The following is a 17042-nucleotide window of genomic DNA, read 5'->3' on the forward strand; positions in this document are numbered from 1 at the left end:
TCATGCGGTTTTCAAGACATGGGCCAAATTTTGACCTGAGTTGGCCCAGGGAGTATTCAAGCTTTTGGGAAGGTAAGATGAAGGAAGGGAGGGGTAGCATAAGGGAAAGGCAGTGAACAATTCCACCTTTCGTAAATGACCCCAACATGACCTTTGGATTTCAGGAACAGGTGCAAGTAGGTGTGAACAATGAAGTTTATTTATGCAAATTTAAATTCAGGAAAAATGGACAAACATTCCAAGGTAGTTTGTTCTTTGATACGCAGATCTGTTTAATACAGTAAGGCACACAGGCCACACTTATTAGCCCGTTATGATTTTTCATTCAATAATCAATTCCACAAACCATTCCCATCATAGTTTCATTCACAAACACATCAATTTCTGTTATTCATTCAAATCCGACATTCCGTCCTTCGAGGAGAGTCGGCAGGCTATCACCGGCACCCTGGAACAAAAATCAAAATTCCTGCCCTAACTAATTGGTCGAATGTCAGGCCTGGCCAGCCGGTTCGTGAAAGACTCGGGCCAAGCTAACCCCACGTGAAAGGTGGAATAATTGTGACAGTTAAAGAAGAAGATTCAAACCTACATTTGCATCACCTACTTATATATTTATTATGTACGATATTTATTATCAACCACAAGAGCGAAACTATTTTGACTGTCCAATGCCAACGTCTATACTTTGAATTATTCCAAGAAATACCTGTAGCTACAAACCCACTCGAGACACCTGCCGCAGCATAGTTTTCCTGGTTCTTTGCAAAAACTATGACTTCTCAGTGGCAACATTTTGTCCACAACCATTACTACTCGTCACATCTACTACAATGGATAACTATCTTAAGGTTAACTACTTTTTACCAAATCATTTTGCACATTCGTTCACAGCTGATGTCACTTTGGAGGCTCAACACAGAAAATGGAAACCAAGACGAGACTTTCAACGAGTTTCTCTTTGTGCAATATTTCATAATCCCAGATAGGATAACGTGGAAGTAGTGCAATTAGCTTTAGTTGAGCTATCTAATCCTGGTTCGATTTCCAACTTGACTATCATCATCAATTTCGTATGCAGCCTGATGCAGTGCCCAGCCTGGTGTTGGATTAGCGGTTAGGGTGCTGGCTTGGGATCCTAGGATCCTGGGTTCGAATACCGGTCGATCGCTGAATTAACGCCAGGGGGGTTCACTCAGCCTGTCATCCTTCCGAGGTCGACAAATTGAGTACCAGTTCACTGGTAATTCCCTGTGTCGCAAAAGGCGACTAACAGGGTTGGCAGCAGGAAGGGCATCTGGCCATAAAACATTGCTTCAAAAAGGGGACTAGGGGCCTGAAAAAGGCCAACCCCTGCTCTGCGGGGAAAATGGCATCTAAAGGTGGATCCTGATGCAGTGCCCAGTTTCCAGTAAGCTGGTACTCATTTTGCCGACCTCAGAGGATATGTATAGACAAGTATAGACTGCCAATTAGCTTGGGCTGACATGCAGGGATAATTTTTTTATTTTCAATAAGTCTCCCCTATAGGATTCGGCTTACACCTGTTGTAGTGTTTGTTTCTACAATTAGTGTCCCCAGTTTTTTTTTATGGTACTGAGGAGTTTCTTAGACCCCGAGGAGGACTTAGGTTTTTTTTCTCCTTTTTTTATGCCAATTTCCGAGCTGTTTGCCGAATCCGGCTTGGACTTTCAGAATGTAATATGGCATTAATAATGGGAATAAGAAGTATGCGGGATGACATTATTATTTGACCTTGACCTAATTTTAAAGTCATGGCCTGATTATAAACATTTAAATGTTTTTCATCATAACTCGACTAAGGATTGTCAAATCAGAAGGAAATTACCCTCTTTAGATAGCCTAGAGTAAGGCACATTTACGCTTAATTTACGCCATACCCCTCCCAAGGTCAAAGGGTTAAAGGTTAAGGTCAAATAGCGGTCTGAAAAAAAAACCTCGTTCTTTGTCATCGTTCAATTTTGCCAATGCAGAATCTCAAAGACCACCTGGCCTTCCAAGATGTTATTTTATCATAATAGTGTACCTGCATTGAAGTTGTGCACCTGATATTTGATTTGTGTCTTTGACCTACTTTTTTCGGATTGTGACCTAATTAACAAAAATACCTTTGTGATTATAACTTGAATAATTTTCCTCCGATTTTCATGATGTTGAGTTTTTTTGGATAAATTGTAGATGGGGACACATTTTCTTAATTTACACTCTTATCTATAAATGGTGAAGGTCAAGGTCATATGCCACTCCGAACAAAATATGCCATCATTGGATCGCAGGCATCGGGGGTGGCTTACCCTTGGCGATCGCTTTGTGATCACAGATATCTATTTATATTTTACAGACGTGTTTTTCTTTTTTAAATAATCATTTCATATTTTAGAGGCATGGAGAAGTCAATATTTTTTCCTTTATTCACCACCAATGTTGTGGCATGTCTGCCATTCTGAACCACTTGGTGTTATTCTACTTCCTGTTGTAACCAAACCTGAGCAAACTTGATGAATTATCATGCTTCACCAGAGCTGCTACATCAGCTTTGATATTAGCGATTTCATTATCCTAATTCCTAACCACTGCAAAATAGTACACAAACAACATGGAAGGTAAGTTTGATTGCAAGTGTGATGTCACTCATGAGCATGTAGTTTTTGCAAATTTCAATTATTTAATTATTAAGGCAGGTGACTTCTGGACATCTTAATTCGCAGACAAAGATGCGCTCTCTTGCACCAGTTGATAATAGAGCTCCTCTCCACCGAGCAGCTTAACCTGCCTGAACATGTCCACATGGCCGAACCGAAGCATGTTATGTTTGCTCTGGTGCATAAATTGTTGACATGGCAAATAAGCACAACAAATGTACCGGTAATTTTACCTTTTCTCCCGTGACCTTCTTTTGAGTCCACAAGGAACAGCTCGCTGTGGGGGAAACGGAAGAGTGTCAGAGGCATACAAATTGGCACTCTAATCATGGCATGTCAGCCACAACCATTAAACTCATATCGGTAATCAACGAATTATTTGCAGCTGGGACATCGGCCGCTAGATGAAATAACACCACCTTATTTTACTGCGTCAAATTGGCTCATAATCCCACACACACAAGCAGACAGAGACTTTAGACAACAATGGAGTTTAAAACACAAAAAATCATATCCTGGAAAAGGAGGAAATGACGAAATTTTCCGGAGCATTCTGGGTAATGGCAGCCAAAATTGTCATGCCACTTTTCTTTCAGGAGTCAGCGGGGGAAATTATGGAGAAGTTTTCTCCCTCCCAAGGAATGCCAATCCACGGGATTGCCCGTTTTCTATCCTCTAAATGCTGAACGTTCAATAAAGAAGCAACACGTACCATTATAAAATTTCTGGTATGACTCGGCTCAGGTCAGAATCTAACCACTGACCTCAGACACAGTATATGCTGGATCCACAATGCCATGGAGTCCAGTCTTGTAAGCCAAAGTCCGAATAATTAAATAATCTAATATGGACATTGGATTGAAACTCAGGACATCCAACGCGTTACTTTCTATCAGGAAAGTATCACCATGGGTCACCATACCTGTCACGTTATTGTGAATATATTTTATATGATTGAGAATGGCCCAAGGTCAACACCTATCACACGTGTATATAATTTGACTGGTTATTATTTTATTAAACAAGATTTCTAACAGAACACTTTTCAGGGAGTTTGTCAAAGCGCTGAAATAAAGACCAAAAAGGATAATCTTCAAATGAACATTGAAGTTGCAGATTAAAAGGTAGGGAATGATGGGATCGAATTGTTCTTTTAAAAGGGGTTGGCCCAGCATATCAGAACATGTCATACTTCCGGATGGGGTGCACAGATATCTCCTGATAGGGATTACCTGTCAGTAGTGTAATAATGTTGCTTCTGGGACACCTCCGTTTAACATGTGAAATCCCTATCTAATGTCATTTACCCCCTTGTCTTTTTCAAAAATCATAAACACCTCTATTTCTCCCACCCTCATCTTTATGAACCTTTTGTCTGTAGTACCTATCCTTAATGTTGTTCATTAGACCACTCAAACACTACAAATATTTGTTTTCTCTTATAGACCTATCATCCTTCTTCTACATATCATCTGGCAGATTAATCTTTGACCCACTCAAACATTGACCCATTCACTTCCATATTAATTCTTTCCCTCCCTCATTGCCCCTAAACACCTATATTTCTCTCACCCTGTTCTTTACGAACCTTCTAACCTTTTGACATGTTATCCTTATTCATTAGACCACTTAAACACCTGTGATCCTTCTGACCTCATGGACCTTTTAACCTTTTACTCTTAATATCATCTGGTGAATATAACCCACTCAAACAACGACCCTACAAATATTTGTTTATGCGTGGGAAATAATTTAATTCTCCTACAACTCTCTTCACCATCTAATATATTAACAAAAAATATGTTTGAGTTTGGTTCTTTATTAAGATATTTTAACTGAGCTAAGATAAAATGGTAAACCTCCCTCAATGTTCTTGCTTGAGCGCCTCCAGTGCCACATACCATTTTTAAATTAAAGTATATATTTTCCTGACAACCATCAAAGTTTTCCGTCCACTCAAAAATATTTCCATCTTTTTTACCCAATTCACCGGTATTTAAATTAATTCTCTTATTTGTTTTGTGAACTTTTTTACCAGTTGCCTTTTCAATTATACCTATTTGATATTTTTCACATTCATTATGTTTTCCATTTATATACCAAGGTTGATTACACCTCCACTCTTTAGTCTGGTTGATACTTGGTTCTATCATTTATATAATAGTAAAAAAGGCGGCGGTAGCCCGTTAAAATCCCCAACCCCCCCCCTTTTTAACTTATCACTTATATATATCTTATCACTTATATATATCTTATCACTTATGTATATCTTATCACTTATATATATATCTTATCACTTATATATATATCTTATCACTTATATACTTATATAACCATAAGGGAGACTATCAATTCCATTTTCTAAAATAAACCTCTTATCATCAAAAGCCCCCAATGCTTTCTTATTTATCTCTTCTGAATATAATTGATGTTTATAACTTCTTATTCCATTAATCTTTCTAAACTCTTCTTTCTTTGTTGTTAAACAGTTATAATAATCCTTAAAGTTTATTGTTTCTTTAATAACATTTTTCTTTACACCTTTTAACTTCTTATCAGTCTTTTCAACGTTATTCACAATGTATTTATAAGCATAAGCCTTTGACCTCAATCCCACAAATTCACTCATAACATTTCCTCCTAATTCATCCTTGAACTTTCCAATCACCTTTTTATTTTTAGAAGAGAACAACTCACTCTCTGGACTGTAATTACTCGTGTCATAGATATTAATGTCTCTTTTCATGTCTGAATAAACATCGTTGGTATTAATTTTCAAAATAAAACTATCTGTATCCATATAAAGTAGATTAACATCATTTTGATATTTCTTCCTCAAGTTATTATAAAAGTAATCATACATTAATGACTTTGATAAATCAAGAATTGTTGTTCCAATATAAATAGGTTTGTTCATTTCAATACTCTCTTTAATCAAATGGATCGCACAAAAGTTCTCAGTAAAGACCTCAGCTCGAGTAAAACTCGGTCTATTAATTAATTTTGATGCTTGTTCCCAAGATGTTGATAGTCTGATATTTTGTCTTTTCCTCACATTCTCCATAGTCTTACCAAAGACCGCATTATTCATCAATTTATAAAAGTCTTTCTCAAAATCTGTTTTTGACTCTGTTCTTCTTTGTGTATTAAAATCAATGTACCCCTTTAACCAATGACTTTGATTGAACTTTAGAACCCTATGGATCTTCTCTACTCTTAGACCTTTTGATAAATATTGTCGCAAATTTCTTTGGTGTAGAACATAATTTTTCTTGTTATATAATGTAGTAAGTAATTTTTCTGTTGATTCACCTATATCAAACGATCGTTGATAATCACTCAACCATTCTTTCTTTGGACTTGCTTTCTCACAAGCAAATGGGAGATCTTTGTGTAGGTTATGGAGTTCCTCTGGATATTTTAAATCAATTTCAAAATAATAACCAACTTTTTCTTCATCCAATTCTTTTTGTGTAGAGATACATACATCTTGTAAAACGTTTTTGTAGTCTTTTTCCTTTACCCATCTAAGTTTTCCATAAGGAAGAGCCTGAGACATTGCCCAGCCATACAGGTTGTTCGCGTCATAGTACATCAAGTAAGAACTCTCTTTCGTTGGATCATAATTTGGAAGATATTTGTTATTTGCTTTTGCGTATCTACTCGAGCAGACTTGTGAAATTCCACCTCTTTTTGCCTTTTCAATCATCAAAAGCATATCAACATCGGTTATCAAATCCAAATCTTGTTTTGTCATTTTCAACATCGCACTCCAGGCCAATCCAGGTGCTGTGTAGTAGTGAGCAGGATCCAATCCATATCCAGTGCGACAAACAGATCTAAAGGCTTCAAATACATCGGCCAATAAAAGCACATCAGTTTTGAGATACAAATCGTGATACTCGCCAAGATTCTTGATGTTATATTTTTCCCAAACATTTTGTGCGTGTACATAATCTTTATCAGATATATGACTATTATTTAATTTGTTATAGAAATTTTCTTTTGAAGGAAGTTGTGTTTCATTGAATCTCTCAAATGAGTCCATATAGTCATAGGGGTAAATTCCCTTTTGTGTTAGAAAATCTTTATCTAAAAAATACTCTGAAAGACATGGAAACTCTTTTAGATTTTGAACCAAGTTAACCAATGGACTTGCCATGAATTTAAATGTATCAAGAAATCTGATATGAGTAATAGGAGATGTGTGAATTGTTTTTGTGAATGAAATGTATTTCTGATCCGTGTTTGGAATTGCTGAGATACTTCCAGAAGTCTTTGAGAGTTCCTTGATAAATAGATGTGTATCATAATGAGCGTTGTTATGAAGAAAGACAGGAATGAAAGAGGGGAGTTGATAATTAATATTACAACTTTGATGAGCCGGACCTCTATATTTACCAGTGAGATGACAATGGTCTCTAACCTTTAGACCTTTACCAATTTTCTCCTCACAAATATGACAGACATTGTTTTTTATAAATTCCCTTTTTTCTTTACTTGTTAAGGACATTGGTTTATTGGTTTCTCTCATTATCTTGGTTAATCGAACACAGTCTTTTTCTAGTCGTTTCACAAACTCCTCTGGGGTATTTGAGCCTCTATACATCTCTAACTTGTTATATTTATCACCAACGGATGATTTGATATAATAACAAAAACCACAAGGAGTATGTTTTTGATATTTATTTGTGTATGATTCTTTTGGATCTTGAGAAGCAGTATCAATTTTTTCTAAAATACTTTCAAAATCAGCATATATAACAAATGGATGTTTGATCTTTTTATTTTCATCTTTGAATGTGATCTTTGAGCCTTCTTTAGGCATATTGATTACCGTTGATTTATGTTCGCCACAATAATTTGAATGTTTATCTAATCTTTCTTGTGAATTGAAGAAGTTAAGACAACGCAAACAAATATATATTTTATTTGTTCTCTTACAGACTTGTGGTTTTATTAATTTAGCAATATCTTTGATGTATGTATAATGTGAATTTTCGTCTGAATTAAAATATAGAAGATTAATATGAGTTTGTTTACAATTGTCAGAAAGCTTTAAAACCTGAATGTTGTTTGTTTCTGTTAGACCATAAACATTAACTGATAAATTATTCATCTTTTCAAATTTAGGAATATCATTTAAAGTCATCGGAAACTTTAGATCTTTCGTATTTAATGTATTCTCATATTTTTTATAATGAGATACTCTTTCATCATGAAAATGTGGAGGATGTAAGTGTGCTAAAATAGACCAGAGAAAACATTTATTGTCTTTATTTTTGATATTGATAACTGCTTTTCTATTTTTGATAACACTGGGTAAATCAATGTAAGAAGAAGCTTTTAGAGGATCTGATTTAAGAATATGAATGTCTATGTAAATAATTTTTCCTATATTGAATCCACTTCCTACGATTGAATTATCCACATCTTGCTCTTGTTTAATAAGTTCATCATAGACTCCTGATGTTTTAAAATCTTGATATGAAGATATAAAGTGTGGCTCAGTTCTCATGTATGGTGCATCTATAACTCCTTCATCCTTTGTCATTTCTAATTTTACTCCCATATAAAATTTAAGTGGTTTCATTTCCTTTAGTGTTTTTTCAATCAACGTTTGAACAGCAGGTTTAACTATTTCTACAGCATCAACTATAGACTCTGGTTCAGGAGGTTTGAAGTTAAAGACTCTTATTTTAATATGTCCTTTGAATGCTCCATCAGAGTTTTTAGTTGTGATAAAATTTGATAAATGTAGATTTGTTTTAAGATGTATTTTGAAGCCTTTCTTGAGGATATTTTTATTACATGTAGAACAGTGTTTTGTTTCAGGTGGAAGAGGGGAAAGTTTGTTTAAAATGTTGTATGTATGTTTTGCGGTGAGAATATGTTGTTTATAATATTTTACTTCCTTCTCGCAAGTATCACAATAAACCATATTTATAGCGTGAGAAAACGTGGTGTTTTATATATATCACTGTGCTTAAAATAAAACACTTTTGAGCTTTACAGCTCCGTTTTATATATATCGCTGTGCTTAAACTAAAACACTTTTTCACTCAGAATCATCTAAGTCATAACTATCACATGAATACTCAGAATCATACTCAGAGTCATCAATAAAGCTACTCTCATAACTATCATTTGAGCACAAACTATTAGTATCATAACTATCATCTGTGTTCAATGAAATACTATCATCACCATCGTCCAAGTTCAATGAAATACTATCATCACTATCGTCTGAGTTCAATGAAATAGTAAAATCTTCACTGCTGTATTGACTCATATTTAATTAGCAAGAAAAATATTCCCATCAATATCTATATACTTTCTTTCATTAACAGATTCAATCTCTACAATTTTTATATCAAAAGTTATCTTTAAATAATCTCTAACTATCATAGAACGAAATGACATTTCACCAGAAATATTAACATCATTCATTTTACTTAGATCTACACCCTTTGGATTATTAAAGAAAATACAAATGTCTCCTCTAGAATTATTAATGGTCTTATCATTCTTTTTCAAAGTATCGTGGTCAATCACTTTTTCAAGCTTTGAATAAATTGCCAGGAGTAGAGGAGAAACTTTTGTTAGATTTACTTTAATGGATGTCTTTCCAGGTATAGTTAGAGCTCTTCCTTTAAATGAAATAGAGGGGCTCATGTTATTTTCCATAACTGGTTTTACCCAAAAATTTCCATATTTATCTTTGTTCAATTTAACATCTTTGACATATTTTTCTATATCTTCCACCGAAGTAGAGATTGATTGAAATTTGTCTTTTGTGCTTTGAAACATTGTATTTATTAATGAATAAACTTGCGTTTAGTTTAAGTAAAAATTTACCACATAAATATGATAAGTTCTGAAGGATATTTAGAATTTCCAGACTCTCCATATGATAAATTAGAGAATTGTCCGGCTTGTGATAGAGTGGGGCTTAATGATGAGGATTCATATAAACAATGTATTTTCTGTGATTTAATTTTAATTAATGATAATAAGAAATATAAAAAAATATATAACTCTTTTAAATTAGAACCAAAAATGAATTACTTTACAAGATTAATAAGAGAGATGAATGTTAAGTATTGTGATGATAATACACCATTTCTTTCAAGGGAAGAGACTAATTGTATTGAGGAAATGTATAAGGGTTTAATGATATTTATTATTCAAAATAATTTTAATGGAAATGTTAATACAAGATACTATATAAATAAAATAATGGATTATTTTGAAATTAAACCCGAACTCAGGATAAAATATAGAGTTTCTCAAATAGCTCAAAAAAAGTTGGATAACTTGTTTTCCAAATATATAAATGAATGATTTTTTACCCGTTTGGGAAAATAAGATAAAATTTAATAACCATAAAAACATTCCAAATTCATTGAGATGTCTAATAGTTGGTTCAAGCGGATGTGGAAAAACCTGTTTACTTTTAAAGATGCTCCTTGGTTCTAATTTTTTAGATTATGATAATTTAATAATTTTTACAAAGTCAAGTTTTCAACCCGAGTATCAACTACTCTCACAGGGTTTTAATGCGGGTCTTAAAAAGGAAGACATTATCGGTTTATTTAAACTTCAAAACAAACTAAATGATTATAATATTGATGATATAATACAATTATTTTGTGATACACAGAAATCAAAATCGAAACCCATAACTTGTATTCTCAGTGATAATACGGATGATATACCTTCACCTCAAGATTTAGATAAATCAAAAAAGAACCTTGTCATCTTTGATGATTGTGTTAATGAGAGAAACCAAACAGTAATGGATAGCTACTATACAAGAGGGAGACATTCTTCTTGTAATTGTATATATCTTAGTCAATCATATTTTCAACTCCCTCGACGCTCAATAAGAAACAATGCCAATACTTTTATTTTATTTAAGTTAAATTCAATAGATGTAAATAATTTTTGGAGAGATAATTGCTCTACGTTATGTAGTAAAAAAGAATTTGAAAATTATATGAAACACACGATTGGAAAATATAAATATATTGTTGTGAAACAAGATGAGATACTAAATGATATTTTTCAATAAATAAATACAGAAAATGAATACTGAAGAAAGAGAAAGAAAGTTTAAGGAACATCAACAATTAGTTTCAAAAGTTGTTAAACAACAGGAAGAGATAAAGAAGAAACGGAGACAGAAACTAACTGGTGAAGAAGCCTTTGAAAGAAAACAAGAGAAATTCTTTAAACCACTTTTGAAAACTCAACACCCTACAGTTCCCACGGTAGAATTTACTCCGAAAAAACTTCAAATGCTCAAAGATTTTAGTCAGATAACAAAACAAGAACTTGGTGAATTAGAATATGATGACGAGGGATTATTTCGGAAACTTGAGCAGGTAAATCAACCCCCTAATTATGTTGTGGAAGCTCTTCAAAACAATGAATATTCTGCGGGTTCAAAAACCAGAGCAGGTCTCATTCCAACAGAAGAACCAGCAGTGTTTCATCTTGTGGAAGAAAAGGTATTGATATTTAATGATGAATTGATGTTCTTGAGTTCTACTCAACCAAATGTTAAATTAACTCCAAGATTAATGTTTCTTCTAACAAACCCCGGATTCAGCGGTTCAAAATATTTTGAGGAACCACTTGATATGGAAAGAGAGGAAGATAGGGTATATATTGAGTTGTTAAATACACTTGATTATGGAGTTTCTGTTGCTGGTAAAAGTAAGAAGAATGAGAAGGAGAAACATATTATTGATGCTTTAAGTAAGCTTGGTTCGGGTGTTAGTTTTCTTCCAAATGACCCATCACAATTAGTTAATAGGCTATTATTGTTATTAGGTAGTAAGAAGGCTGGAAACAACAATTGTTTTAATGAATCCTCAGCCATTTTAGATCAGTTGATGAACATGAAAATAATTAATAAATGTCAATACAAAGATATTTTATTAGATATTAAATAAGATGAGAAGCACAATTCTTAGTTTTAATTTCACAACGAGCAATTACACAGCTTCATTCCCTTACCCACTACAACTTGACCCCCTTACCTCATATGAGGCATCTTTGTTGTCAATGGAAACTTACAATACCCTTTTTAATATCACAGAGAAAAACAACAAGTTTAGTTATAATCCAGGCACTGCCTACAAAACTATAACTGTTTCACCTGGAGCTTACGAGATTTCTCAAATATCTTCAGAAGTCTCTCGCCTTATGAAAGAAAAAGGTGATGAACCAAAAAATATTGTAATAGATATTCAAACACACACTTCAAAATCAACTATTAAACTGAAAAATAATTATAAAGTTGATTTCACGATTGAAAATTCGTTCAGAGAGCTATTGGGTTTCTCTTCAAAAAAGATTGAAAATAACGGGACGTTTTACAGTGATAATGTTATCCAAATATCCTCCGGTATAAATTCAGTATTAATTCATTGTGATTTGATTGATGGTGCTTATAACGATGGAATAAGAACAAATACAATATTTTCATTCAGTGCATACTCAACCCCGATTGGTTATAAATTTAATATGGAACCAAAAAATCTTGTCTATTTACCTGTGTCAGGAAAAACCATATACAGAGTAAATTTTAGGATAACCGACCAAGATAATCGTATGATATCCTTTAATGATGAAATTATATCCATCAGAATTCACCTACGTGAAGTTTTTCAATAAATAAATAATGGTTATTGTAAGAAAACACGAGTTGGGAAAATATAAAATAATTACAGGGGAGGGCATGTTCCTTTCACCAGACTATACAAGGTATGTGGGTAAAGGATACTATAAACCTAAGAGACAATGGGGTGTGGGTCATCAATTTCGAAATAAAGGAGATGGGATAATTGATACTCTAATGGGTATTGGTTCAACCATTCTTAAACATAAAGACCTAATTGGTTCAACTGCTTCTCTCATGGGAAATGTAGCAGGTGTTGTAAAGAGTATAAAAGATGCTCAAAAGGAGTCCCATAAATTACAAGCAATCAAAGAAATTAAAAAAGGTAAAACTCAACTATCTTCACAAGAACGACAAAAAATCATTAAAATACTTGGGTCAGGGTTTCAACAATTTTAATACTATATAAATACAAGTATGGAAGCGATTGATAGTATCTATGATTTGGATGATACGATTATCATTTCAAACTCTACTAAAAAGGAAGACTATTTTAAGGTAAATGCTATTACAGGAACCGACTGGAATTCAAACGGAACAAAAAGTTTTGAAATAAATAATCAACAAACTTACTTGAATATAGCTGATAGTTTCTTGCTGTGTAAATTTAAATTCACTAAGGCTGCGAATAATACTAATGCTACACTCGTAAATGATTTCTTCTGGAAAATGTTTGACAGTGTTCGCCTGTATATTGGAACACAAGAGGTTGAAGCGGTTGATTATGTCTCTGCTACATCTGAAATGATGAAATTTACACTATATTCGTTTGGTGATAGAATGGGTAAGGGAGCTGTTGAAGGCTTTATTCCTGATATGTCAACGGGAACAAACACAGACCCTGGTTATAGTCAAAGGAAGTCAATGTATAATGATGACGCAAAAGCTGAGAATAGTTTTACCGTAGCAGTACCTCTTAAAGGTATATTTGGATTTTGTGATTATGATAAAGTTTTGTATGGTCTTAAAATTAGATTTCAACTACAAAGGAATGATAATGTAAATAGATTGCTTTTTGGGGCTGAAAATGCTTTTGGCGACAATAATAAATTTGTTATTAATGATTTGTGTTGGTATATCAATGAATATACTCCTAATCTTAAAACGGAGGAGATGTTAAATAGAAGACTTAACTCAAAGAAACCGCTAAATGTATCATACCTTAAAAGAAGATGTCAACACGTTAAACTGGAACACACTACCTACACTTGGAATTTGGGTGTTCTTGAAGGAAAGCCACGATACCTATGGCTCATTTTTAAAAAACCAGATGGAGAGGAGGGTACTAATAAGAATAATGCGCTGAGTGATAATGCTAAGGTGAAACAACTTCGGGTTTCTCTTGATGGCACATTTTATCCGCGAGATAGATTGGAAATTGATTGGGAAAAAAATGATTATGCGGAAGCCTACAAGTCCTACCAAAAAGTGTGTGAAAGTAATGGTAATAATGATCCTATTTTGGATATGGTTGCATTTAAAGGTTTATATACAATCTACGCAATTGACCTGAGTTCTCAAAAGGAAACTATAAAGTCTAATCGAGTGGATACTTCTCTATACATTGAAAGAGGGGAGAATGAAGAAGTTGATGCTTATTGTTTGCTTTTGGAGGAAACAGAATTACAGATTAATACAGATAATGGTGTTATGATTAATATCACATAGGTTTTTTCTCATAAATAAATGGTAGGGGTATATGTTAATCAAATCAATCTTAATAAATTAACATCTTGTATTGAAAATCAAAAGCCTTGTATTATTAATGTTAATACAATTCAAAGAAAAGGAGCTGTAAGAATTGATGTTTTACTCACACACACACAAGTAAAAACACTAAATGATGTTGGATCACTTAAAATTAAAATGACGAAACCTATGTTAAAGAAATATTCAATAGACGAGTCAAGAGGAGGATTTCTCCCGTTTCTAATTCCTTTATTTGCTGGTTTAAGTGCGGCGGGAGCATTGACTGGTGGTATTTCAGCAGCGGTAAAAACTGCTAACGAAAGGAAGGCACAACTAAAAGCTCAAAAAGAATTGGAAAGACATAACAAGGAGTTGGAGAAACAAATTAGTGGAAGTGGTGTAATTGTAGATTTTGCTCAAAAACTTGAAAGTCTACCTGATAAAGCTAGATTGTTGGTTGGTGATATGCTTTCCTCTATCGCTCAAGCGGGTGTTAAACTAACTAAACGGGGTAATGGATTGTATCTTTCTCATAAATAAATGGATAAATGGTTTAAACAATTTGGAAAGAATACAACGTCAAATATAGAACTAGCCAAGTATTGTAAAACACTAAAAATTGATAATGTGGTAATCTGTATGAGAGATGAATTAATACATATAAATAAGAATACAAAGAATATTATTATGAATTTAGACACACAGAATGGTTCTCATTGGGTTTGTATTCATAATAGTCAGGATAAATATTATTTTGATAGTTATGGTATGCCACCACCTGTTGAAGTAATACAATTCTTACAGAATGGTGTTTATCAAACATTTCAAGTTCAAGAAATTAATTCTAAATGTTGTGGTCAATTATGTTTATATGTATTATTTCAACTCAACAATAATGAAAATTTTTATGATATCATTTTTAATCTAATATAAATGACTTATGTTGGAAAAGATGGTTCTATCTTTGGAAAATCCTCTCAGGATATTGATTTATCAAATTATTATACAAAGGCACAGGCTGAACGACAAAAATATAGTGTAAGTAAAAATATTAATATGAAGAATACTTATAAATTAATCAATTATCCAAACCCTACAGATGCGAATGACTTAATTAGATTAAGTGATTTATCACAATATATATTTTTAAAGAAAACAGCACGTTTTGTGAAAGAAGTAAAATTTACAACCACAACACCTGGTTATACTGACCATACACCTTTCCTCATTGAATTTAACTACCTGCTTACAATTGAATTTTATAAAGAAGGACATTTAGTTAATATGCGAATTAATAAATGGGGGTATGATATGCCTGATTTAGGGTATAATTGGTCTTTTTCAATAAACATAGAAGACCTACATGATTTAAATCAGTCTCGTAAAGAAGAATATTATCCACTTGGTGAGGATAAGGATTTATGTGGAAGTACAATTAGTAAACAACAAATACGTGATTTTAAGAAAAGAAAAATATATGATAGTATAGCGATGGTTCGCATGACAAAGAAGGAAGGTAATGAGATAAGGATAGAAAGCCGAGGAATACAAACCGATTTGGTAGTGGGAAGATGGGGTGGTATTACCTGTCATAATATTAATCTCACATATATTTCTGATACATAAATGGCAGGAAGAAGACTACAAGAGAATTATAATTTTTGTATTCAAGGATACCTACAAGAAAAGGGTGCTCGGTATTACATACCTTATGATTTGGAGCATATACATGGGAATTTTGTCATTAAAAACTGGCCTTATACTGATATTGTTAAACCCACAAATAGAGACTTGTTTAAAATATTAAATAAAAATGAACTTCTCAAAGTTATGAAATATAAAACTCTTTTAGAAATCGTCAACAAATCTTATTGGTATCCTATTATGAGAAAAATAATTATAGATACAAGAATATCTCAAAATCCAGATGAGTATATGTATAATATTCTTTGGGGTTCAAACTCAAGGGTAGCAAGGGATGAGGAAGGAGTTGAAGAAGAGAAGGAGGAAAGAGAGAAAAAGGAGAAGGAGGAAAGGGAGAGGGAGGAGAAGGAGGAGAGGGAGAAAAAGGAGGAGAAGGAGGAGAGGGAGAAAAATGAGAAGGAGGAAAGGGAGAAAAGGGAGAAGGAGGAAAGGGAGGAAAGGGAGAAAAAGGAGAAGGAGGAGAGGGAGAAAATGGAGGAGGAGGAGAGGGAGCAAAGAGAGAGGGAGGAAAAATATAAAAAGATGGAAATCATTGAGATTCATAAAAGATTGAGTGTATTAAAGCAAATAAATCAATCTCAACGCACCGAAGAGGAAATTAAAGAATTAACAACTCTTATGAAGATAATGGTTTCAAAAATAAGAACGTCAATGTCTTCAATTTCAGGGAGGAGATTTAAACGAGAAAGTGGTGAAGAAGAAGAAGAAGAAGAAGGAAAAGATTATGTGATTGATGATGTTGGTGTCATTGACTTTAGTTAGTTTTTATTTGTAAATAAATGGAGGAGAGAGTGAAGGCATTCCTTAGGATTCTTTATGTTTTAAAAATAAAGATTGAAATGTATATGTTGAAAACCAAAAAGGTTTTGATACTCTGTCGGAATTTTTCTGATAAATAAATATGAGTTATTGTCTCAAATGTAAAAAGAAAACTAAATCTAAAAATATCGCTTATGTTAAAGCTAAAAATAATAGAGTTTATCAAAAAGGAATATGTCAAGTATGTGGCTCTAAAAAGTGCCAATTCATCTCTCCTAAAAGAGGAGGAGACATACAAAAGTTTCTGTCAGGAAGTAAATTTACAACAACTGGAATTCCAGGGGAATTACACCTTCCAGGGTATTCTTTCTGTGGTCCAGGAACAAACTTGGATAAAAGATTAGATGAGGCTGACAATCCTAAACCTTGGTCTAAACCTACAAATAGGGTTGACGAAGTGTGTATGAAGCATGATATTGCTTATGGGAAAACCACTACGTTGACTGAAAAACATAAAGCCGACAGCGAAATGTTGTATA

General features: G+C 33.3%; 1 protein-coding gene across 1 annotated transcript in view; it reads right to left on the minus strand.

The window, feature by feature from the left end:
- Positions 1-221: 221 nt before the first annotated feature.
- Positions 222-17042, minus strand: part of MYO3A (myosin IIIA) — a 256573-nt gene continuing 239752 nt past the window's right edge. Inside the window, exons 30-31 of the mRNA XM_078782456.1 lie at positions 2897-2940; positions 222-2794 (exon numbers count right to left, since the gene is read on the minus strand). Coding sequence (XP_078638582.1) covers positions 2719-2794; positions 2897-2940 — 120 coding nt within the window. The 3' untranslated portion in view covers positions 222-2718. The remainder of the gene's footprint in view (positions 2795-2896; positions 2941-17042) is intronic.

Source organism: Myxine glutinosa, chromosome 7, assembly GCF_964187855.1.
Source record: "Myxine glutinosa chromosome 7, kmMyxGlut1.1, whole genome shotgun sequence".
Taxonomy (NCBI): Eukaryota; Metazoa; Chordata; class Myxini; order Myxiniformes; family Myxinidae; genus Myxine; species Myxine glutinosa.